This window comes from Crocodylus siamensis, chromosome 1 (assembly GCF_052110815.1).
Source record: "Crocodylus siamensis isolate JL-2025a chromosome 1, ASM5211081v1, whole genome shotgun sequence".
NCBI classification, from domain to species: domain Eukaryota; kingdom Metazoa; phylum Chordata; order Crocodylia; family Crocodylidae; genus Crocodylus; species Crocodylus siamensis.
Window position 1 is genome coordinate 383,286,797 of NC_143395.1, and position 26,159 is coordinate 383,312,955.

The 26,159-nt window shown below is 44.8% G+C and overlaps 2 protein-coding genes across 3 annotated transcripts in view; one reads left to right on the plus strand and one right to left on the minus strand.

Annotated features, from left to right (window-relative positions):
- Positions 1 to 26,159, plus strand: part of MIPEP (mitochondrial intermediate peptidase) — a 106,902-nt gene that overhangs the window by 67,263 nt on the left and 13,480 nt on the right. For both annotated transcript variants that reach the window (XR_016439299.1, XM_090028779.1), the window contains exons 15-16: positions 5,172 to 5,246; positions 19,176 to 19,295. Coding sequence is in view for 1 of the 2 variants with exons in the window: in XM_090028779.1 (XP_089884905.1) it covers positions 5,172 to 5,246; positions 19,176 to 19,295 (195 nt within the window). In the remaining variant the exon portion in view is untranslated. The remainder of the gene's footprint in view (positions 1 to 5,171; positions 5,247 to 19,175; positions 19,296 to 26,159) is intronic.
- Positions 12,916 to 14,856, minus strand: LOC149875165 (uncharacterized). Its single transcript, XM_090031393.1, has 2 exons — positions 14,749 to 14,856; positions 12,916 to 14,202 (listed from the first exon to the last, which is right to left on the minus strand). The coding sequence occupies exons 1-2, from the start codon at positions 14,854 to 14,856 to the stop codon at positions 13,450 to 13,452; spliced, it is 861 nt and encodes a 286-aa protein (XP_089887519.1). The 3' UTR covers positions 12,916 to 13,449.

Sequence of the window (26,159 nt, forward strand, 5' to 3'; positions counted from 1 at the left end):
AGGGTGTTTGAGCAAGGCTGAGGTGATGGCTCTCCCTGTCTGGCCCAATCAGAAGGTACAGTGTCTGTCCACATTACAGAACCTTGATTTTCTCTATTTAGTTAACTTCAAACCTGTATTTCCTGTTTCAGTGTGGATATGTGGAACTGTGGTTTACCAGAAATCCAATTAGCAAAGTTATTTTTCGTATCACAGTGGTTGAAAGCTTGTGTGCTTAGTTTCATCTTGCTGTTATATAAGACAGCCAAAATATAAAACTGAATAAGTTTTACTGAAAAAGCCAGTTTGGCTTTAATTGTAGCAATACTTTAGGTTCTAGCATTTCAAAATAATAACTATAAAATACATGCACCACTGCTGCCAGGATTTTAGATGATCATTTTTTGTAATGCCAAGAAAAATTTAAAGATACTTGTCCAGTTTTCTCTTACTGTCCTGTGTGCAAAATATTTGTGCCATTAGTAGAAAGCTAGCTTTGTGTGTCTGGGATCCACACCAAACTCCTTGGTTTGGCACTGGAAGACCCCAGGGACCTAAAGAGATTCATTTTCAAGGTCTTTGGTGCTCTGTGCAAGTGCAAAGAGACCATTTCTTCCATGAGATCTAAGACTGGGATCTTACCAGATAGGGACCTACAAGATAACTTAACTGGTCTAAAATGATCTAACCTAAATACTTTTGATCAGTTGCAGATTTTGTTATCTCATTAGTTAGCTTCCTTTTTCAGGAAATTAATATATTTAAAATATTGGACCCAGGGAAGTAAGTACCTGTTGGTAACATTTTGCTATGATGAAAATGTACCATTTATCCAACCCCCCCCCCCCCCCAACCACCTTTTAGCCAGTTATTGGCTGGAACCCCCACCCCCCCACCACCTTTTAGCCAATTTTTGGACAGTACTTTGCCTCTCACTGCAACTACTTAAGTTCATTAGTAGTCTCTTGTGAGAAACTCTGTCAATGCCTTTTTTAATGTTATTAGCGATAAGGATTTCTTAGGGTGGTATCTTTTATTGGATCAGCTGCATAGTTGGGATACAGTTCAGAGTTGAATGCAAGATATTCTTCATGTGGTGACCTGTAGTCCAATAAAAGACATCGCTAAGAATTCCTTGCCTCTTACATAGGGCATACACATATTTTTTTTGTCCTGCAACGTGCCAGAGATCCACTGGTTCGGATTAACTAATCGAGTCTGGTTCTCATGCGAGCTGATGCCCCGTGCTGCACTGTGTGCAGTTGTATGAGTGGCAAAATGCACGTTAGCACACAGAAAATGGTAGCAGTGCGCTTTTGAACTAAAGCACCTTTGATGTGTTTTAGTTAAAAAAAAAAAAAAAAAAAAAAGTGTGCCTCTGCCATTTTCTCAGCACTGACATGCATTTCACTGCTTATACAACTGTAAGCATCATACCGCTGGGTGCTTTTCAAAGTGCCCAGTGCTGTAGCACTTGCATGTGTAAAAATGCCTGGCTACAACATCACTCTAACACTACTGTAACATTTTTGAGTATCTAAATAAATATCAAAGTTGAATATCCAAATAATATATGCTGACTTTGTCACTACTTTATTAACCAATCCCTTTCAGCCCACTTTCCTATGATTTGTGAGATATAGTTGTCATTTGCGGGCACTGTGCTGATTAAGCCATACTGTTTAATCTTTTAGTTTTCTCATTTTGTTGTGAATTGTGCATTCAGTTCATCAGGTACAGATATGCAATTCTGTAGCCTTTTTTATTTATGTGTAGGTACAATGTTTGCTGTTCTCTAGTCCTTTGGTGTGGTAGGTGTTGTTTGATGGAATCATACCTTTTTACTAGCAACTTAGCGCCTTGATGCCTGAATTCTTTATAGAGGCTACTTGAATTTATACAATCTGAGGGTGGTAAATCATCACTTCTTAAATTATGAATTTGTTTTGCCACTTCTTCTTACGATAACTTAAATCTGCAAGAGTACCTCAGATTTATTACCTTGTCCCAGATTTGCTTATGTCTGGTATCTCACTGGTATTTTCAGCCATGAAGACACAGTCAAAGAGATCAATACAGCTTCAAGCTTTTTATCATTCTTCATTTCTCCTTCTAACTCCTAATTGTCTAACATACTCAGAAGTTCCTTTTAAGACTTCATGCTTCCTACATACTTAAAGAATTCCTCATTACTTGTTTTTATGCTTTTAACTATTTTCTCTTCAGAAATCCATATTGGTTTTCCCTCTTACCTAACATGAGAGGCAAGAATTTTTGTGGTTGATATCTTGTATTGGACCAACTGCATGGTTAGGATAATTTTGGGGTATCACAGTACCCTTCCTTGAGTCTCTAGGACCCACTCTACTCATGCAGGTAAAGACATGATGGGAACTAATGCACGACTCATTACACATGTGCATGACAGGAGGTGTGAGTGTGGGATTACACATTAGATCCCATTGTGCCTCATTGCCAGTGCAGGGGGAGCTGGATCCTGGGGCCAGAAGATTGTTGCAATCCTTCAGCCTCAGGGGTTTCCTTCGGCCCCAGGGCAGGGGGAGGGGGGTTGCCCCTGTGGTCATGCCCTGGTCTGGTGGGTTGCTTGAGCCCCTGGAACAGGGAGATTGCCACAGTGGTGATCCTTCAGCCCCAGGGGTTTCCTGCACTCTTAAGCCATAGCAATCACAGCTGCTGTGATCCCTAGAGCTTGGGGGTTTTACACTGAGCATGGTGCACCCATACAACTGGGAGGCCTATCAGCTGACAGGGCTCCAAGCCACAGGGGAGGCACAGTACGTATGCAATTTAAAGCTCGTTAGCAACCAGCTCTAAAGTTAGTACACATTTTAGAGGTCTAACTTTATAGCTAGTTGGAGCTTCTTATGGCATGGTAGCTACTTTGCATGTGTAGCTGGTCTTCAGGTAATTGTGCAGTGAACCAATTATTTGCGCAGTACCTGTAAGGTGTGGAGGGGGCCTAGGAGAGAAGCAGGCCGATGGAAGTAGGTGGAACCTCTAAGCATGTCTAAATCTATCCCAGCCGGAGCTGTCCCTGGGGGGCGTTGGGGTGGAGCTGGGTCGGCTTTCCATCCGGCCACTCCTTGCCACCACACCTGGTCTCTGCACTGGCTGATTTGCCCTGGGCCCTGCACCCTGCTATGGACATCTCTGATCCTAGCATGAAGTTGCCCGCCCACAAAAATTCAGCTACAATTTTCCCCTCTTACATCATACCTGGTGTAATCTGGGCTTCTTTTCATTGGCTTTATTAGGATTAGATTGTTCTAATATGAAGTCTGGGTTGGCTTGAATGACCAGGTATGACTGTTTCAATATAATGGCTTTCTAGTCCTTTTCTTTTATTTATTTGTTTAATTCAGTAGTTTGGATGCATGAGAGTTTCAGAAAGCATACATACTACATCTGAAGATTTTATTTTCTTTCCTTTAAACATTGGGGATTTGGGGCTACCTCATTTTCATTGCATTACAATCTACCTTTTTAAAATTTATTTTTTGGTGCCTTATTTCTGTCTAGGATCTTGACTATATTATGGTTACTCTTATTTAGTGGGTTTTTTTAATTGTTGAATCAACTCCTTTGTGTTACATGAGAATAAATTGAGAAGAAATCTCTTAACTGTTATGAATTTTCTCTAATTTTTATATCCTCGTGCTTTTGACTAGTTTATATGTGGTCCATTGAATTCCTGCATTATCACTATTATCATGTTCGATCTTGTGAGATTTTTGATCTCTCTCTGCATGATATCCTTTTCTTGATCTGGAGGCCAGAAGTATAGAGAGTTAAAATCATCATATAATTTTAAACAATTCATTCTCTGGCAGAGTTTGTATTCATTGGTCCAGTTTGTATACTGAAATTTAAGAGCTGACCCCGTTACGAGTCCTGTAATACCCTGAGACCACAATACATTTACCGGAGAAAAAATGTTACAGATCTTGCAAGCTACTGCAAAAATACATTTTTATTCTATGAACATTCATATAGCTTGTCTTCAAGTCAGATTAATTGTACAGAATTTAAACACATGGATATGCTGTTAGAATCTATAAACTGTGATGTATTGGCTCTTAAAAACTTCAACAGACTATAAAACTTTAGGTATGCTTTCAGAGTTCTTTAATATTAAACCTCTGTGTTCTAATGCAGAACCCATAATATCTTTTGAACAGTACTGCAAGGACTGAGTTAATTTAACTGTATTTAACATGTTAGCTGAATAAAACAAAACTTACAGAAAAGAACATACTTATTTGGAAGACTGATTTATTCAAGAAATAGTCACAAGAAATGTAGTGTTACGCTTTCACCTACCAATGTTTTTAAAATCTGGCGACGAACAGTCTCTGGATATATTTATAGAATTCTAGATAAGTCAAAGGGAAAAATAGTTTGAAGATTGGGGAACATCTATCTAATAGTTTCCTAAGAGTTGTGTGGTATATTTTAAATAATTCTAGTAATGTGAAACAGATCATATATAAAAGCACATACTTGCTGCTCAGTATAGTGAAGTATTTTTTATATTGGTAAATACATAAAACCTAATCTTGTGCTCCTCTACTTCTTTGGGGTTGGTTCATACTTATGGGAAATTCTGCCAAACACATTTAGTGTTAGCAAGTTTTGGTTTGTTTGTTTTTTTTTTTACTTCTGATATCTTCCACAGAAGATTGGATTAGGTGACCCTAAAGGACTTTGCCTGTCCTCTCTGTATTTCTTTTTCTAAAATTATTTGCAGAAATAAATAATTGCTATAATTATGTATCATAATAGTTTTAAAAAGGCTGTTATATTTTACGTGTATATATACTTAGAACAAAGGGTCACTTTATATAATTAAAGAAAAATGGTTGAGTCAATCAATGGTTATTTCTGGTTACTAATTAAAAAGTTCCTGCAATTTTTTTTATTCTATCATTTTGCAATTCTGAACTCACATTTTCAAACCTTTTAGATAACAATACCTGTTGAAATTAAATTGTCAATATAAGTTTTCTAATCTAATGCGTTTAAAAATCACAGCTGTATATAAACATTATCATAAGTTTCTTGCTTTATTTGCTGTTCTTGTTTTTGGCCTTAGTTATAAATGTAGTGCAATGAAGCTCTCAAGCATTTGACTAGTTCTAAATGTAATTTGATTTATTATTTTTTCATTCAAGCCACTGCCAAAAAGCATGGTGTCACGACTTTGTGAATCAAAAAAAGTTTGTGCAGCAGCTGATATGCAACTTCAGGTATGTTCTTTGTTTTCAGTTCTCTCCACATGCAAAATCAAAAATCCTAAGTTATGGAAACTAGGTGAAACTAGTCTCCTAATTTGTGAAATCTTTATTTTTTTTTCATTCTTTAACTTTGCTTTAGTGACGTTTCTCTGTAGCCTAAATATAAGCACATTATTTTAAAATACCTTTTTTTTCAGTTTTGGCTAGCATTTTCTCTGTGGCCTATCTAAAACCCATTTTATCATTGGTTTGGAGGGCTCTTTCTTAGCACAGGAAGTTAAAAATCAGTCACATTTTTCAAACCTGGGTACCTAAGTTTAAGCTCCAAAATCCAAATTGAGGCACCTAACTAAAACTAACTTGAAGTACTGAACACTTTAAATTGCATCAAAGTCTGGGGGAAATCAAGATATTTAATTTTTACAATCAAGTAAGTTTTATTTCATCTGTGAAACATGTATTTAGTGCCCATTTTAAGCACCTAGGTTTGAGAATTAGTCTTTGTTGTTAAATGAATGTTGTCAAAAGTTAGCAGTCCTGACTCTTCATCTACCTTATTACTTTACTATTGAAGCTCTTGAGTGAGTATAGTCCCGTATCTGTCTTTTACAACACTTACTTTAAAAAGAAAACCCAAACTTCCCTGGTCAGCATTCATGAGCTTCCTTGCATTCACTGGTAGTGCATGGGTGCAGTTGAATAAAGGTACACCTCAGTAATGGTTATTAAAATAAAAAGGATTAAAAATTTAGATTGAAATATTTTAGAATATTGCCTTTTCACAAAAAAGAAATAAAATAGGAAACTTCATTATCTTCAGTCCTAATAAATAGAGGTGCACTGATACATTGGTGTGATGTATTGGCACCAATATAAAGAAAATTTTCTGTATCAGAAATCAGCCTGATGCGGCTAATAATTTGTCAGCTAAATGCCCGTGCATGCACGCAGCCACAGCTCAGCACGTACACAGTTGTCACAGGAGCACTGAGGTGGTCTGTGCCTTAAGTAAAGGAAATAAAGAGAGCCGCCAATCAATGGGGCAGCTCAAGTGCCGGTTGCCGGGGCAACCAGGCAGGTCATGTGGCCAAAAGGGGGCAGGGCTAGGCCTTTATAAACAGCCCGGGCCAGAGCCTAGCGAACAGTTCCCCTCTGGCAGCCGCAGCTCTGCGGGAGAGCTGAGCAGCAGAGTCAATGGTGGCAGTTTGACTGGCTGCAATGATGCGAGGGGAGAGAGAGAGCCTGGACAGACGTATGGGTGAGAGTCAGCATTGTGTGGGGTTTGTATTATAAGCCTGGCGCTTACGTTATGTTGTAGCCAGCTGGCTGACTCTTTGGTTTTCTTATGGTTACACCGGAGGACCGGGTGAGGCTGTAGGGGTGAAAGGAGGCCTCACGGGGACTCCCCAGTAGCTTGGGGGTTCCCAGTGCCCAGTGGGGGGCACAGCGAGCAGTGCCACAGGGGCACAGTGTGCGGAGTACCACCTGAGCCTAATCGGACGATCACCATTGACAGGACTCAGAAGGGGCCAGGTAGGACTCAGGCTGCCTGAGCCCAGTTGATGTAAAGAGCTAATCCAGGTAGGGGGGCCAAGCCCGGGGGGCACCAGAGAAGGGGCGCTGGTTGTGGGTTAAGCCCAGGGACGCCAGAGAAGGGGCGTTGGGGGCGGGCCAGCCCAGGGGGCGCCAGGTAGGGCGCAGAAGGTTAAGGACCAGACAACGTCCAGGAAGAGCTGTGAGGCTTGGGGCGTGCTACAGGGGAGGTAGGAGGCACGCACTGCCCATAAGGCTGGGGTGAGAGCACCCCATTTGGAACGGAGGTAATACCAGCGCGGTGTCATAGGTGCAAGTAGGCAGCCTCCCATACTGAACCTAAGATCACAGACATGACAGGCGAGTCCAGGGTGCTGGATGGCCTAATTGACACGGCAGGGGGCGCTAGGCCTAATTGACACGGCCGCTCGTAGGTTCCCGCTCCGTGACAACAGTGAGGAGCACAGCCAGCAGCACGGAGAGTTGCATGCAGCTGCTAAGTCTGGCATAGGGGATGGGGAGGGGCGTGGGGGCACAGATCAAGGACCTTACAGTGAGGGAGGGTATGGGGTTGGGGTTGGGGCTGGGGCAGGCACAGGACAGAGGCGCGGCTCACTGGAGAAGTGTAGGAAGGGAGGCAGCTCCTGTCGCTGTGTGGGGCTCATCTGGTGCTCATCTGGTGGCTCCTGCCACGGCTCACACTGTTCGTCTGGGATGGGGGGGGAGTTGTGTGCCCCTGGATCTGTGCAGGGTAGGCTGGGGCTGGGCTCTTCATGGCCAGGCAGATCTGGGGGCATCTGTCTAAGTAGGGCAGTCTGCTCAGTCTCACCTGCCACTATTTGTTGTTCCTAAAACTGGTGTAAAATACAGGAGGCTGCCCATTTTTAATGCCCCGATGCCAGAGGGCACTGTCCATGGCTCTGTATCACTCCTACACCATAGCCTATGCCTTGCAGATGACATTCATGTTGCTCCAGTGCCCCATACTGTGACCCAAGCTCCAGAGTCTCAGTGGGACTCGAACTCCCCACTGGAGCTCGCAGTCAGAATGCCCTCACACTGGGCAGTTCTTTTGACCCAAACTTGGCCCCACAACATCTGAGAGCTTACTGAGGTCTCCCTCTGACCCAGAACTTGGCCTCACTATGTCTGAGGACTTACTGGAGTCTCAGCCTCTGGCCCAACTGCAGCCTCAGGTGTCTGTAGACTTACCTTGGCCTAACTGCTCTCTCCCTGGGGCCTTCCACATGTGCCCTCTCCCTGGGGCTGCTCTGCATATCTGCCTCCTCACTGGGACCTCCAGTGTCTTGCACCCCATGGGGCTCTGGTGTCCATAGTTGTGCCCAGCCTCTGTGCCTGTCCCTAGGTCTGGGTAATCCACCAGGATGTGGGAGCTGGGGTTTTAAGGTGCCCCTACCCACCTTTCACTGGGGAGGCAACTGGCCTGGCATTTCTGGGGAGCTGCCCTGCCACAGGCAGCCCCACCAGACCACCTTTCCCTAGCAGGGTGCAGTTTTCAGTCATACCCAGGACCAAAGCAGGCCAACCTGCCTTGGTCTTATTCCTACTGGGTTATATGCTGTTCCTGGGCTGCTGTCACTACTGGACCTTCTATTGCAGCCTCCTACTGCTGGCTGCCTCTCACTAGCCTAACTCTCCAAACTGCACATTGGGTGCCTCCCCTCCAGAGGCTGAGTTTCAGCCTTCTTTATTTCAGCCTACTGTCTTGCTGGACCTTTCTTCCCCTTGACTGTGATGTCATGCCTTTGGGGGACCTTCAGCCTCCTTAGACTCTGGCCCCACCTCCAGGCCAGTCAGGGTGCCAGATAGCCCAGACCTGCCCCTCATGTTGGGCTTCTAGCCCTGGCCCTGGCCCTCTTGCACTGACCAGTCAGTGTTCATTGGTTTCAGCCCTGCAGTAGCTCACCTCCTTAGACAATGGGGTTCCCTCTCACTCTAGGCTTACTTGGAGCCCCAGAGGTCTTAACAGAGCTCTACTCGCAACTGGGCTCACCTGAGCCCCAGGCCTCACCCCTGCCTGTTCTAAATCAGGGCCTACCTAGCCCCTGTATAGGCCCACAAGTTATAAGCCCCCTTTCTAGGCTGGGCCTTGCTCTCTCTAGGCCCAAGCCTTCTTTGTGGGACTCAGGACCCTGCCGGGGCCCCAGAAGCCTCCTGCTATCCCCATAGTTCCTCTCATACTGCCAGGGTGTTGTGAGGAGCAGCTCAGCTGGGTGTTGTCCTTCGGCTGCTTGCAGCAGACTGCTGCCTCAGCCCTGAGAGCCTGGATCTAAAATGGCCACCTGATCAGGGTTGGCCTGCACCTGCTGGCTGCCTACTCCCAGCCTTAAAGTGGCAGGCACCAAAGGTGCTCTGCCACACTCCTGCATTTATTTTGATGTGCAGTTATCCAGCTAGGTTCACATGTGTCTATTTAGTTGCCTGTAAAACCACACTACAACCAGAAATGTCAACAAAATTATAACTGATGACTCAAGCACATTTCCTTCAAACTAAGCAAAGCATACATTTCTCGGTAAGATCTAAGTGACACCATCCATGCCACATTTGACCTTTAAAAATGTAAATGTTTTTGGATGTTTCCAAGTTCAGGGAAACATTTTAAAAGCATTCTTAGCCTACTCAAAAACCACAGCAAAATATTTTTTCAGAAGTACCTGAAAAAAGATTTATGTTTTAAATTGGGTTTTTTTCCATCTGTAATTGGAGTATCACTACATTAATTTGAGTTTCTGGGATCTTCTGAATATTGAAGTGAGATGTATGACTAAACCCAAGAATTTAACAACATTTAAATATACATCTTCTTGTGGGGTACATTTTTGTCATGTGAAATAAATTCTGATGTGTTTGGACCTGGAGTAACTATAATGGCACTTGTATAACCCATTGCACAATTATTCTAATAAGTGGGCAGAGTGCTAGAATGAACTGGAATCATATCATTAAGCTAATAACATTTTAATTGTACAATTTGATGTAATCAGTGTAGTAATTTATAATAATTACTGCAGTATGCTGCTTCCTTTGTATTTAAATTTTCTAGATGTATAGCATTGACTGTAGAAATCTACCAGTGTCTAAACACTTAAAAGCAGTGTCTTGCCTGCACCTCATCAACAGCTCCTGAAGTCTGTGGCATTGTGAAATATTTTTCATTCCTGTCTTTAAGGCCCTTTGCAAACACCCGCAACTGTGGCTCGCAGATGAAAACAGTTATGGATGTAAAGTTCACTGGTGTTTATTTTCAAGGATGGATTTCTTCACTGTGCTCTCCAGGTGGCCTGGCTCACATAGCCTCCTTCCCACGCCTTATATGTGCCAGGGAAGAAGGAAACCTATAGCTGGCTTCGGTGACTCATTACCCTAATGCTCTGTTGCTACATTGTTCTCTAGTTAGCCCACCTCAATTTCCCTTAGTTCTGGTTTCCCCCATTTCCTGGCTGCAAGCTGGACTCTCAGCTCCAGCTTTCTGACCACATGCTTCCTGACTCCAAGGATCAGTACAGAGAATGTGAACTGTGATCCACTCTCCACTCTTTCCTATGAGGAAAGTTGGAGAACAAGGGGTAGTTGCAGGATGGTCCCAGCAAGGCAGGGAAACAGAAAACAAAATGTCTGAGGCCTTGTGTTTCATAGTTTCATAGTTTCATAGTAGCTAGAGTCGGAAGGGACCTAGGTAGATCATCTAGTCCGACCCCCTGCCTTAGCAGGAAAGAGCACCGGGGTCAGATGACCCCGGCAAGGTGCTCATCTAACTTCCTTTTAAAAATCCCCAGGCTAGGAGCCTGCACCACTTCCCCTGGAAGCTGGTTCCAGGCCCTAGCCACCCTGACTGTGAAGTAGCGCCTCCTAATATCTATTCTAAACTTACCCTCCGCCAGTTTGTGACCGTTATTCCTGGTCACTCCTGGCAGCGCACGGGGGAACAGGGACTCCCCCAATACCTGCTGATCCCCCCTGACCAGTTTGTAGCAGGCCACAAGGTCCCCCCTTAGCCTTCTCTTGTGGAGGCTAAACAGGTTCAGGTCCCGTAGCCTCTCCTCATAAGGCCTGCCCTGCTGACCCCTGATCATACGAGTGGCCCTCCTCTGAACTCTTTCCATATTGTCCACGTCCCTCTTGAAGTGTGGCGCCCAGAACTGGACGCAGTACTCCAGCTGCGGCCTGACCAGTGCCGCATAGAGGGGGAGGATCACCTCCCTGGACCTGCTCGAGATGCATCTGTGGATGCATGACAGGGTACGATTGGCCTTCTTGACTGCCTCCCCACACTGTCGGCCCATGTTCATTGTGGAGTCAATGATGACTCCAAGATCCTTTTCCGTCTCCGTGCTGGCAAGAGGGGAGTTCCCCAACCTGTAAGTGTGGTGCCGGTTCTTCCTCCCCATGTGCAACACCTTGCACTTATCAGTGTTAAACCCCATCCTATTCTCATCCGCCCACCGTTGCAACCTGTCAAGGTCAGCTTGTAGCCTATTGCACCCTTCTAGTGCACCCACATCCCCCCACATCTTAGTGTCATCAGCAAACTTGAACAGGGTGCTTTCTACCCCCTCATCCAAGTCACTGATGAAGATGTTGAACAGTGCAGGCCCGAGGACCGAGCCCTGCGGAACCCCACTGCCCACGTCCTTCCATGTCGAGAAGAACCCATCCACTACCACCCTCTGGGTGCGGCCCTCCAACCAGTTGGCGACCCATTTGATTGTGTGGGCATCGACACCACAGTCTCCCAGCTTTTTGATGAGGACAGGGTGAGAGACAGTGTCGAAAGCCTTCCGGAAGTCCAAAAAGACTACATCCACAGCAACCCCTGCGTCTAATGATTTGGTGACCTGATCGTAAAAGGCCACCAGGTTGGTCTGACAAGACCTGCCACTGATAAACCCATGTTGGTTGCCCCTGAGCATGCATTCCCCCGCAGGGCCCTCCTGGATGTGTGCCAGGATAATTTTTTCAAAGAGCTTACCCGGGATTGAGGTCAGACTAACTGGCCTGTAATTTCCCGGGTCCTCTTTTTTTCCCTTTTTGAAGATAGGGACCACATTGGCCCTCTTCCAGTCCTCCGGCACCTCGCCAGAGCACCACGAGTGCTCATAGAGCCGTGCCAGGGGTCCCGCAATGACCTCAGCCAGTTCCTGTAGAACCCTAGGGTGAAGATCGTCCGGACCAGCGGACTTGAACACGTCCAGCCTCTCCAGAAGTACCCTAACTAACTCCTCACTAACCCTTGGCCCAGGCGTGTCTCTCTCGGGGCCCGAGGGGGGCCCAGCAGGGAGGTGGCTGAACTGGTCCCTACTTAGGAAGACAGAGGCAAAGAAATCGTTAAATATGTTAGCTTTGTCATCTGGCGTGATGACTAAGTTGCCCATCGTGTCCTGCAGGGGCCCCACATTACCCGGGACCCTCTTTTTACCCCCTATGTATTTGAAGAAGGACTTCTTATTGTCCTTGATCCGGGAAGCTAGTCCTATCTCCAACTCTGCCTTGGCCCTCCTGACTGCCCCCCTACATCCTCGGGCGACTATAACATAGTCCTTCTTGGCGATGACCCCATCTCTCCATTGGGTATATGCCTCCCTTTTAGCAAGGAGACATTCCCGGATGCTCTTAGTGAGCCATGGGGGTTTATGTGCCCTCCTGCTCCCTTTGACCCTTGTTGGGATTACCTCCCTTTGGGCATGGAGGATCGTCTCCTTAAGGAGCAACCACTCACCTTCGACATCTGATTCCCTTCCCCTCTGGGTCCTCAGCGCTTCCCCAACTATCCTCCTTAGCTTGTTGAAGTCAGCCCTCCTAAAGTCTAGGGCTGTTGCCTTGCTGCAGCCCTTTGCCACCTTACGCTGGATGGTGAATTCCAGCAAGCGATGATCACTGTCTCCCAGGTGGCCCATCACCCGCAGCCCCCTCACCAGGTCATCACCCGTGGCCAGCACTAGGTCCAACAAGGCGTCTCCCCTGGTGGGACTGTGCACCTCCTGGGTTAGATGGAGGTCCTGCAGTCTGGCTAAGAACCGACGTGAGCGATCAGACTTGGCTGACTGCTCCTCCCAGCAGATGTCTGGGAAGTTCAGGTCCCCCATGATGACCACATCCTTAGCCCTCACTGCCTCTGTAAGCTGACCTAAGAATTCCAGGTCGAGCTCTTCTCCCTGGTTGGGAGGTCTATAGTAGACTCCCACCGTTAAGTCTCTCTCCCCTGGACTGCCTTTTACTCTAACCCAGAGCACCTCAGAGTGCCCCCCCTCTACCCCCATGCTAATTAACGAGGAAGTATATTCCTCCTTGATGTAGAGTGCTACTCCTCCACCTTTCCTTCCTATCCTGTCCTTCCTGTATAGCCTATAGCCCTTGACACTCACCGCCCAGTCATGCGATGAGTCCCACCACGTTTCTGTGATCCCTACTATGTCAGGGCTGGTGACAGCTAGGAGGAGGGCGAGTTCCTCCTGCTTCTTCCCCATACTTCGGGCATTCGTGTAGAGGCATTTGAGGCCTTCAGCGGTTGTGCCCACTGACCCCCTAGTCTCAGCAATGCCCCGTCCCCCATCGCTTACCTGTTTCTCCCTTTTGACCATTGGTCTGGGCTCGCTGGCTGTTGCTGGGCCTGGTATCTCATCGTCTCCTCCGCCCTCATCTTCCCCCTCCCCCGACGAGCCTAGTTTAAAGCCCGCCGAAGGAGGTTCACCAACCTGGAAGAGAACACACGCTTACCTTTAGGGGAAAGGTGGAGCCCATCCCATCCCAGCATGTCCCTCATCACGATGTGCCGGTCATGGCTGAGGAAGCCAAAGCCCGCCTCGAAGCACCATTCCTGTAGCCTCCAGTTGGTCTCCGCAATGCACATCTCGTGACGTCTGCCGCGTCCGCTCACTGGCAGGATGGAAGAGAAGACCGCCTGTGCGCCCATCTCCCTCAGCACGCCTCCCAGAGCATGGTAGTCCTCCATCAGGCGATCAGGGGCTCTCCTGGCCGCATCGTTAGTACCCACATGGACAAGGACCATGGGGTAATAATCGGAGGGCTGGATGATGGACTGGAGCATCCCCTTCACATCCTGAATCTTCGCTCCGGGCAGGCAGTAGACCTCACGTGCTGAGGGATCCTGGCGACAGATGGGGCCCTCCGTACCTCTCAGGATGGAGTCACCAATCACGATGACGCGACGCTTCCTCCTCTTAGGCCTCTTGACTCCCGCCGCCCGCACAGGACATTGTGTGCACAAAGTCTCCTCCCTGGAATCTTCCACTGCTCCCTCCTCCTCCAGGGCTGCCAGGACCTCATATCTGTTCTCCAGATGGACAGGAGGAACTGGTGCCGCAACATGGTTAATAGCTCTGGCGCGGGAGACTGTCTGCCACTCCGCGGTGGAGGGCTCATCCCGGTCTGCCCTCTCCTCTGTTGTATCACCCTGCAGAGAAAGAAAATACCTATCAATTTCCTCCTCTGCCTCACGGATTCCTCTCAGCCTGCTAACCTCCTCCAGGAGCTCCTGCACCCGCTCCTCCAGGGTCCTAAGGCGGATACCTACAGGACAGGTGCAGGAGTCCCCAGTCCCTGCCCCCCCAGACCTTGCCAGGCAGTTCCCGCAGGCCAGGGGGTTGGAGGACGGCAGCCCCCCCGAGGGCTCTGTCTGGGTGGAGGCCTCGGACAAGCCCCGGGAAGGCCGCGCCCCCCGGGCAGGGGCCCTGGCAGAACTCCGTGTCGACACCATCGCAGGAGTTGCTGCCCTTACTAGCAGAGCAGGGGTCAGCCTCTGGGCCCCGCCTGCTCGCCTGCCGGCGTGAACGCCGCCGCAAACGCCGGCGCGCTCTTACAGACCGCGCCTGTTTGCGCGCTCTGTTCGCGCGGCTCGGGAGCGCGGCTCCCTACCGGCTCAGCTAAGAGGGACCCGGGGGGCTTCCCCTCCGGATCCGGCTCAGCTGCGCCGGCCCCTCAGTCCCTCAGCCCCACTTACCTTAGGGGGATCAGCTGCTGCTGGCCCCTCAGCTGCTCCGCTCGCCGCCGCCGCTTCTACTGCTGCACTCTCCTCCGCTCCGGGTCCAGTGTTCAGCCAGATGACCATTTTTGTGACAAAATTCTGGAATTCACAGTGTTTTATTGGGCATGCCAAATGTTCAGGGGCCTAAATAGACATGAAGGGGAAAAGTGAAATTTGTCCTCCTCTTGGAGTTGCTATTGTAAGCAGGTCGGAGCAGAGTCTGAGTCTGATTGTTGCTTTGAGTGACTGTGGTTTTAGGATTGTATTGTAAGTCTAGGAATCTCTGCTCCATATTCTTAAGGTGACATCTTCTTGGTCAGTAGGATCAGAGCAGATAGGTTGTAGCATACTTTGGCTGTAGATGATAGTGTGCTTAGGATATGAGTTGTTGACGTGGAGGTAGTTCTAGCAATTGGTTGGTTTCCAATACAATGTGATGATGGTAAGTGTTGCTGTCACAATGGTCCTGTTAAGTCCTACTGCAACACAGTTCAAATAAGCACATGGCACAGTTATTTAGTGAGTATAAACTTAGTGTAGCCTTTATTCATACTATCAGCCAGGTGATCAGACTGGCTGACAGCAGAGGTAGTGCAGGGTTAAACACAGATCCAAAGTGCATTTCTATTTTTTAGACATTAGAAGCACTTACTTTTAAGCCCTTATCATTAGCCACACATGATCAGTCACATTTGGTGCCATGCACTTAATTACAGCATTCTTACATATCTTCCCAGGTATGTACCAGGTTTGATTATACTATCCTACGTATTTTTCTTATCTAGTATGGAAGGCTGTACTGATCCTTGCATCACAGGGTTCTTGACAAAATTCCAAATGTTCTGGTGTAGTCCCGTGCTTTCCACAGAACTTGACTTCCAGATTTTAACTGTTCTTAGCCCTTCTTAAGGCCTACAAACTTTCACAGTGGTATCCGATAAATGAATATGTGGGTGGCGTATTCTATAATGGAGTCTGATGGAGTGGTGGACGTTGTAGATGTGCTGGTGGAATTTCTCTAGAGATTCCTTCTCATGTGTCCATGTGATGATATCATCATTATACCTTGGGTATATCAAGGGGGTGAGCAGGCAGCTGGCTAGGTCTGTCAAAGTTACATTGGCATATTGGGTATATCACAGTCCATTTGAATTTCATTTTTTACCCCACAATTGAGCCCCATAACTTGTGCTTTTGTAAAGGTTTACGGCATTAAGTCTTGATCTGAAGATATTGAAAGGTTGAAAATTAACCACATCCCTTGGTAGTTAGTTCCAGAGATTAATCATCTTTGATGTTAAAAAGTGTGCATTCCATTTCTAATTTAGATTTGTCTGGTTTCAGTTTTCAGCCGTTGGGTTTCATTCTGCCCATTTCCCCTAGAGTCAAGACTTTTTATTCCCTGGTATTTCCTCCCCATGATATATTATACACTGTAATCAAATAACCTTTCAATCTTCTTTGATAGTAAGATTGAGCTCATTAAGTCTCTCACTATAAAGTATTTTCTCCCATCCTCAAATAGTTTTTGTGGCTTCTTCTGTCCTTTCCAATTTTTCAACATTCAGTATTAAACTCTCACTGGTACCCTTTTATCTATGCATAGAACATCCTAAAATGAGAATCTTTTCTAACCAATAATTAAGTTCTCCTCCTTATCTACTGATTTCCCCCTTATTTCACTATCATTGACCACTGCAGCAAAGATCTTGTTGCATCCAAAACTGCCTCTTCATACCAGCAGATGGAAAAAGAAAAAAATAAAACCTCCATATCTAATAAAGAGCTGTTGTAGGAGCACTTCAGGTTTGTCATTGCTCAGACTGGGCACAAAAATCAATGAAAATACTCTCATCCTCTGTCATCCATTTGTGACGTGAGAAGTGAGAAGTTACCCAGCATTACATTTACTATAAGTTATCTTTAAAAAGTATGGTGTTCCTAATATACTGAATGTACAATCATTCACTAATGTTTGTCCAGTGTCTTAATTGAAAAATTATCTGCTTGGCTGATATCTTTGTACATAGTCTGTGTTATAAATGGACGAGCTTGTATATGTTCAGCACCTCTTAACAGGGCCTCACCAGCTGAGTCTGGGCATGCAGACTTGAGGCTCCATATATTAAAGATAGGCGGCTTAAATTTGCAAAACTATCTCAAGATCATGTAGTAAGTTGGCGGAGAATACAGGAACAAATCCCCCAAGTCCCAATACCCAGTCATTTTCTCTAACATCTAAAGCATTCCCTTTTTTTCCATGGAAAAGCAACTTTTGCATATCTTTATCAACTTATCATTTTGGAACTACAGTTGAAAGGTTTATTAAGGCACGCTATGTTTAGAAGAGTAGTCATTTACATAGAAGCAACATAATCCTTAGGAAGTGTTTATGTTTCAAATGCATAGATTTACATGAGGTTATAATCCAAACTAAATCTGTAATGAATAAATCCCAGCTAAATCATAAGCACTCAGTTGTTTTGGAGTTTTTTTAATCAACATTTAAATCGTGAAAGAAATAGTTGAGCATTTATATGTTCTGTAGTCATGTTAAGTATCGTAACCAGCTTTTTCATGATAAAATCAAGTTCGTTATTTCATAGCCAACATTAAATAAAACAATTTTGTAGAAGAAAAGAATATGTGGCTGTTTTACAAGCTTCATTGTCGTGGTAGTTCACACCTAGTACACACCTAATACAGGTTCTTGAATTGTTCCATGGCTCCCATGGCAATGAAGGAGCACATAAATAAGTAAGCACTGTTATATAACCCTACTCACTGTATCACATGAAAGTTAATAAAGGTCTTGCTCTGTCTACAAGTTAGTTGTTCTTAAATACATGCACAGTATAACAGAAAGTGATCTTTTCCTTCCTGACACGCACAGTTGTGCAGGTTTGCTGTTTCCTTAGCCTGTCAGCAATTATTGTTTTCTCACAAACACCTGAAGACTCCCATCACAGGCTGAAGAGGAGTAGAAGTTGTACAGTATTTACACTATTCTTGTACAGTACTTTACACTCTTTCCAACCCATCAACACATTGATTTCAGTGGGTGTTGGGCAAGGACTTCATCTAGACTCCCCAGTTCAACTCACAGAAAAAATCCCTGAAAGTTCCTTAGGATGCTAAGCATCACTTCTGCTCCATTGGATGGTTGGTTGCTATAGAGCAGTCTGATCCTATTTTATAGACCTCACCAATAATCTGAAGAATATCATGGATTTGGACTACTTATGTGCGTCTCTTACCTTCTTTCTCCCATGACTGCCACAAAAATGATACTTCTTCACATCTCCCATTTCTAAACTTGGCAAACCCTCAGTACCCTGCATTTACATTCTGGGACCCACAGAGTCTGACTTCCACATCACAAAGCACTTGTAAAATAGCAGTCTTCAGAAGTGCTTCTTTCCAGTTTCCCTTACCTCTTGCTATTCTTTGGCAAATGGGAAGACGCTTTTCTCAAAGCACTCTAGTGGGTCAGTTATAGGGGATACTGCTAATGGCTCCTCAAGAGACTTCTGATGTCCATTGTTTAGCCCAAACCTACTTCACAGCAGATGCAGGCTCTTTTGTATGGTTGAATGCATACCACCACATGTCCTAGAGCACTGGTTCTCAACCTTTTTTGTACCAGGACCCATTCATAAACTTCAATGGTCAGTCTCAATCCAGTGCCCCTCACTTCTGACCTGCTGTCCCCCACCCCCAGGCCCCAGCCCCCCAATGTGTGGGGCAACGGGTAGGTGTTTGGGGTAGGGGGAGCCCCAAGCAGCCCCTCGCAGGCTAGAACTCTGTCAGCCTGCAAGGGAAAAGCCACGGCTTCCCATGTTTTTCTCCTTTAAAGGAGAATCCATTTTTTAAAATTTGTTCATGACCCTTTCATATAGTTTCACACTAGAAGATCCACAGGTTGAGAAATGCTGTCCTAGAGAGCATGTTGTACTGTCCTGTGTCTGAGTTTCTTGCAATGCAAGAGTGGTGTTAGTAGATCTTTAATTAAATGTATTTTAAAACTTTTTCAATGAAAAGATGGATTTCTAGAAGCCTTTAGGAATAGGTCTCAGTTTTAAGGTAGGTAAACAAATACATAAACTCACAAAAGGTGACAATGCCCTTTAAGTGTTAAAAGATTAATCCTACAAGATCATGAGCCAGTTGGTACCTGTTTATGTTAGGTGGAGTTAATCATACTGAGCACATCAGTGGGACGAGACCTTTTCCCTTTTAATTTTGCACAGAAAGTAGAACAGCTGGAAACTGTATGCATTTCCCAACTTTCATGAGGTATGCTGTTGCATTTATCTCCATTGGCTAACCACATGCCAAATGCCAAGCGTGTGAACCAAAGCTGAATATATATATATATATATGTATATATTTTATCTGTCTAGGTCTTTTATGCTGTCTTGGATCAGATCTATCATGGGAAACATCCTCTAAAGAGATCAACCACAGACATTTTAAAGGAAACCCAGGAGAAATTTTATGGATTGCCTTATGTATCTAATACTGTAAGTATAACATTTATGCTTTAATGCTTTAAAGCGGAAAGCTTGGAAATGTTTGTGTCTTTGGACTTTGCCACTTAATACAGGGGTGGGCAAGTTATAGTCCAGGGGCCCGATCTGGCCTGCCAACTGACTGTTTGGCCCGCAGGCAGGCGGCTATAAACTCATGGGATCTGGCCTGTGGGCAGTTAGCAGCTCTGGCTCCAGCCACTGTGTTGTGCCAGGCTGGCAGGCAGGACTGCTGCTGCTCGGCACTGATGCAGTGGCATCAGCTGTGGACATAAGTGGATGCCTGGATTCCCCACCTGGAACCTGCTGGGTGCATCCACAGCTGACATTGGTGCCTGCTTGGGGCTGCTTCCACCATGCTGGGCAGGTGGTGGTGTAAGCTGTGAATGGGGCTGGTAGGCTCCAGGTTGGGGATGGGGATTGGAGTGTGCTACAGCTCTGGGCAGAGGGGGAGGGGCAGAGGAAGCAATAAGGAGGGAGGGGTGGAGAGAGAGAGAGGAGGGGATTGGGGTGTGAACTAGCTCCAGGGAGGCGGGGAGAGAGAGAAGTTTGGGGCTGCTTCATCTCCGGGGTAGGAGGGAGAGAGAGTGAGGATCAGGGTGTGCTACAGCTCTGGTGGGGGGCGGGGAGCAGCGGGGGAGATAGGATCAGGATGTGCTACAGCTCCAGAGAGGGAAGGAGGGGGAGAGGCAGAGAGGATGGAGATTGGGGCATAGACAGCTCCATGAAGGGAAGGAGGAAGAGAGAGGGGGAGAGATGTGGCCCTCAAGAGGACACCAACTCATTTAAGTGACTCTCCAGCCCAAATAATTACCTACTCCTGCCTTAATAGGTTATCCATCCCTTTTTATCAGAATTTTCATGTTTTCAAATTTTATCTCAGTATATTCCAAAACAGGAAAGACTGAAGCTGTTGGCACAAAGAGTCTTTTTTCTACTGCTGAATTTTTTATGTAGATGGTGAGCCATTCTTCTCTGTGTTCACTGGGGCAGGATAAGAATAAAGTGACTTAATTTGAAGCCAGGAAGATTAGGTTTGGATGGTAAGGAAGAGTTGTAAAACTCTGCAGCAGGCTGCATAGGAACACTGTGAAATCTTAATTTTTAAGGCTTTTAGGAACAAGTTAGGTAAACATTTGTCTGGGATGGTCTGAAGGTATACTTACAAAGTGGACTAGATCAGAGGTGTCCAATGTGGCCCACAGGCTATTGAAATTTGGGGATGTGACCTGCCATAGAACGAGGGGTCCTTCAGCACCACAGGCCATGGCCGTCAGCAGCAAAATTGGCTTGCAGCTGTCCCCAAATCCTACTGATACCCCTGGACCATCTTAGGACCTGCTGCCTCCAAAGTCCTTGCCACCCACGAACCTGTTGTCATTGCTGACACGGTGGCCAAAGGCAGCTGCCCCTGTGCCCTGGTCTGCTTCCAGACCACAAGGAATCTAACAGTTTGGATCCAGCATGGAGCCTAAGTGAGTTTGACATCCATGGGTTAGATGATACCTTCAGGTCCCTTCCAGCTCCCTATTTCTATGATTCTGCATCAAAGATACAGATTATTTGATGATATTTGCATAGAGTTTCTATTTGATGATAAAGTTTCCCTAGTTTCCCTGTTTGATGATAAACGCATGGAGTCTTTGATTCTTCTTTTTTTGTACTAAGCAGCTACTTATACTGATACTGTTGCCATTCTAATTATAACTCATTAGAGCGTTCTGGAAAGTGGTATACCCATCAGTCCCTCAGGAAGTTTGTGTAACCTCTAAAGAATAAGTTAGTGCTTTGCCAAACCGGAAGAAGCCCCAGTTGTTTGCATAAAGTGCACGTCGCTGGATTAGCTTTCAAATGGGCCTTCTTCAAGTACACTGCAACATCAGATTTCAGGGTCTAGGTATGAGGAGAGGAATATTAAACAAACACTCTGTGAACTCTGAAGAAGTTAATTTTCTATAAATAATTAACAGCTAAAAGCAGTTTGAAAAGAATTGGTGAGACGCGAAGTTCAACAAGCAGTTCAAAGCCGTTGGGTATTTCAGAGGGTCTTAAAGTCACTCTGGGAGATTTGTTTGGCTTTTTAAAGGGTTTCTGTTCACTTTATGACAAATAAAAAATCCTGATAACAAGTATGCTGAAATGTTTGCTTTCTAGAAGTAATATAATACTATTCACAGGACAACTATGTCTGTGGCAGCAGAGTATTTACAGAAATCATAAGATAGTGAAACGCTTTTAAGGAATTTATTTTTACAATCATTAGTCCCATGAAACTCAAACAAGCTTTTAGTGATATTTGTGTGTAATAAGACTGATTTTTTTTTTTTTTTAATTAAGCAGATACAGGTATCACTTAAGTAACTTTTACAATTGATTTGGGAGCATTTGAAATAGATGTTTGTATCTGCTTCCTATAACATTTAGTCAGTGTACAAAATATAGTTCTTTCTCATGCCAAATTCCTAATGTTTTCAAGATGGCAGCCTTAGTGCTATGTATGTGCATGGCAATTTAATTGCAACTGCCCATGTATTATTATGTATATAATAAATATCTTATAGAGAGGCCCCAGCTGATACCAAGGCCCCTTTTCCTAAGCACTGTATGAGCATGTAATAAGGGACAACCTGAAAAAGCTATCTAAAAAGCAGAAAAGGGTTAGGTAGCGTGTTATGGCCCTCGTCTTTCATATGAAGAACAGAGGCTTAGAGAAATCACATGACTGGCTCAAAGTCCCAGGATTGCTAGAAGTAGGATCCTGAATCCTGATCTAGTATGTTCAAATACTCAGGCAAACTGGTAAATTTTGGCCAATATTTTATGCAAAGATTTACTAGTAATTAACACCTCTTGCAAAAATGTGTTTCTCTACATTACCTTAAAGTATTGACCTATTTTATATAATCCCAGTATGCTACTGCTGCAAACTGGTAAATTTTGGCCAATATTTTATGCAAATATTTACTAGTAATTAACACCTCTTGCAAAAATGTGTTTCTCTACATTACCTTAAAGTATTGACCTATTTTATTTAATCCCAGTATGCTACTGCTGCTCTGAAAGACAGATTGAGGCCTGAATTTATGTTGAGGAAAAGCTTAGGGATACACCCTGATTCTAATATTCTTTGTTCATTGTTGTATATGTGCTGCATATGTATTAATATCCAAGGTAGGTATCTCTTGGAACAGAAAGGATTAATTTGCAAGTTCTTAGATTATACATCTTGTTGCTATTTTACTTAAAAAAAAAAAAAAATGACTGTAACACATGTACAAATATAACAAAGTCTGTTTTAAGTAAATAGTCCAATTTAGATACCCTAAATCTTTATTTATGTTCTGCTTTGCCTGAATTTTAAACTAACTATCTGATAGACAGTGGAGCAATATTGAACCACAAAAATAATTCTCACAACTCACTCTTGTATGTGAGCATAGGTGTAAATAGTTTTTGAGCATTTGAGTTGTGATAGTCAAATCATTTGATAGATTATAGACATTATTGTAAACACATTCTCATCTAATTTATATAATTCAGAGGCCATATAGTACATGAGCAGAAACACTTAAGTGGTTAATTGTACATTACATTCCTTTCCTCTTCCCCAGTATAAACTCCTGTGAAAATATTTACATTCCCTGTCTTTCTAGATTTGTTTATGAATTATTATAAAAACACAGAAGTATTATACATTGAACCTTGAATCTCTTATTCAACTTCCATTCTTTAGTCCCTTTGGTGTCTTTTAGTCAGTTTATCTTGCACCCCGTTTCACTCCTAACCTCAGAAATTGACAGTATTTCAAAATTCTGAACTATAGGCAGGATCATCGCTGGTTTAACATTTCCAGCCTCTGTGTAGCCTGTTCCAGTGCTTAATCAACATTGCAGACTTCTTCCCAAGACCACAAACAGTTTACAGCAGCACTCTTCCTTCACAGTTTGTCTAACACACTCTTCTTCAAAATAAAAAAATCACAAATGCCTCTTATACTCCTTTAGATCAAAACCTGCACCACAACACGAGGTGCTAAAAACTATAATTACTCGACTGCACAGCATATATTAAAAACAGCATGAAATATAAAAATATGGTATTGGGTAATATTTTAAAATCTCAAAGCACTAATAAATAATGTGCACTTGTCTTGCCAGCAAGCAAAACCCAACAGCAGGCTGATGGTTTTGTCAGTGGAAAACCTTGCAGTGAATTGACTTTCAAATAATACACTGTATACTAAAGTACACAATAATTTTAATTCATTAGTCCTTTTAAAATCTGGTTGAGTCTTTTAGGGATCAATGCTAAGTTGTGTATTAGTTGATTTTGTTGTCATTTTGACATTGCTGTCTCTGATAATTCACCCTATTTTTGATAAACATAAGTTGGAAACATTTTTAAAGCTTAACTCATGCTTTAGCTTGGGGATGGTTAAATTAGTAAAATCATTTCACTTTTTCAATAGCTTGTAGAACAATGTAATTTTTTTAAAGTGCTGTTTCATATATGGGTACAGCAAATGTACCTTATTTAAAATTTTACAGGTTTTTTTTAATATGAGAAAGGCTTTTGTAAATAAGAGTTTGGAAATTCTGTAGACATGGTAATTGGAAAACTTATGGTAAATAAGTATCTTTAATAATTTCAGAGGTTCAGTCATGCATCTTTATTTTTGTCAGCTGTACCATAAAAAATAACAGGCAGTAACATGACCTGCAGATGGCATATTATCTTAAGCCCTAGGCTAAGCTGCAGAAATATACTGTTCTTTAATAAACTCCAGGAATGTCTTCATGAAACTTTCATGGTTATTACATATATCCTTAAAATAGTGGATAAACTTAGAAAATTCTTTAACTTCATTGTTAAAGTTCCATTAAGTTGCAGTTAAGAAATGTGTCCTAATAATTTGTCTATCCTGCAGCCTTTTCAAAACGGTTATTCAATATGTTGGATTTTTTTTAATGGTATAGAGAAATCATTCAGTACTGGAAATCGGGAACATTTGCACCTATAAGAAATTTCATAAAATAAAATTTTAAGCTACAAGATGCATAATTACACAGGGGTCTGGTTTTCTGTTTGCTGCAGGAAAGCATGGATTTTCTCATTTGATGGAGAAAAATGTGGGTTTTCCTCTTTAAAGGAGAAAACCATGGGAAATGGTGGATTTCCCCATGCAGGATGGCAGTCTCCCAGCCTGCAATAAGCTGTTTGGGTCTGGTAGGGTTGGGGGGGGAAGATGATTGGAGGCAGGGGACAACACGTGCATATGTGTGTAAAACACATGCACATACACACACAGCCAGCATACAGTCAGACCGGATGGTGGAAGCATCCCTGGCAGCTGGATTCAGGTAGGTCTGTGGAAGGCGGGGGTTGGAGGGCCAGGGTTTGGGGACTATCCGGGATGGGGGGAGAGAGGTTGTGGCAGGTGTGTGGAGGAGACAGGATGCAAAGGGGGCGGGTGCCTACTGGCACTGGGGGAAGGTGTCCAGGTGCTGGGGCTGTAGCAGGGCGGGGGGCAAGGGGATCAGCCTTCCCCTTTAGTAGGGGAAGGGGGCGAGAGGACCCTTTTGGGGTGATGGGGAGCCACATGGCTAGGCCAGCATCACCAGTGCCAGTGCCCGTACATGCAGGGATGAAGAGCTGGGAGATACTGTGGGGTGCGGGGGGCCTTCACACAGTCCCTTCTTTGGGCCTTCAGACCTCTGGTCCCGCACTCAACTCCTCTGGGCTCAGGACCCTCTAGTTCTCAGCCTGGTCCAGGCTTGTGGACCCTCTGGCCTGGCTCAGCCTTTCCCTGGGCATGTGGACCTTCTAGTCCAGGTCTCAGCCTTTTCCTAGGCTCCTGGACTCATTGCTGGGCCCCACTCTATCTGAGGGCTCCTGGGTTACCGGTTTTCTAAATCGGCCTTGAGCCTGTCACTGCAGGTCTCAAGGCTAAGCCTCTGGTGTAACAAATAAACAAGAAGCATCGCTGCCCTCTGACAGACACCTCAAACCCTCTAGGGCTAAGTATAGACAGTCAAAAAGCCTGAGGCTGAATTGATTCAGTCTATGCAGGTTAGTCTGAGCTGCAAAGATTGAACTAATAAGCAAATGAACAGATATTCGCTTTTGATTCAGGAAATGCAGCCACGTGCCTGCAGTGGCTCAAGCCAAAAGCCGAGGAGTACTACAGCATGGCTCTCTGGCATGTAGCTAGCATGGGCTGTGTATTTGCTTCCTCTTCCTGCTGCTCTTGAGGTCTCTGGGATTTGCAGCCCATACTCACAGCAGCAAGACTCTGTAGGGTTGTTCATTACTTCCTCTTCCTGCTTGCAGGTGCCTCTGGGATTTCTAGTCCACAGTTGCAGCCAGCACTAAGTAAGCAGGGCAGAGCATCTCCGTACCCAGGGGAAGGGAAATCTAACCCCCCTCCCAGCCCCAGACCCCAGCAGGGGTTTGCCTGGGAGGGGGAGGGGGAAGAGGGCAGTGAGCTAGCTCTCACTGCTCCAGCTAGGGAGCAGAGGGGTGCAGCCAGCCCTGCTCTCTGGAGCAGACAGCACAGCCCAGCCCAACTGAGCTCAGCCCAGGGCTGGAGCGCATGCTGAGATTCTTCTGGGGGACTGTGATTTAAACTCTAACCAGGAAGGGGTCTGGGACAGAAGTTTCATAAACCAGTTTGACTCAAATCAGTTAAATCTGATACTACATTCAGCTAGGTGTATTTGAAACCAATTTCAGCCATTTTGAAACTGGTTTATGTGCACTGAGCTTCTGTTCTGTTAAAGATTTAAACCAGTTTCTGATCTTATAAACTGGTTAATGTGTAACTTCTGTCCCTAGCCTAGGGGTTTAACATAAAACAAA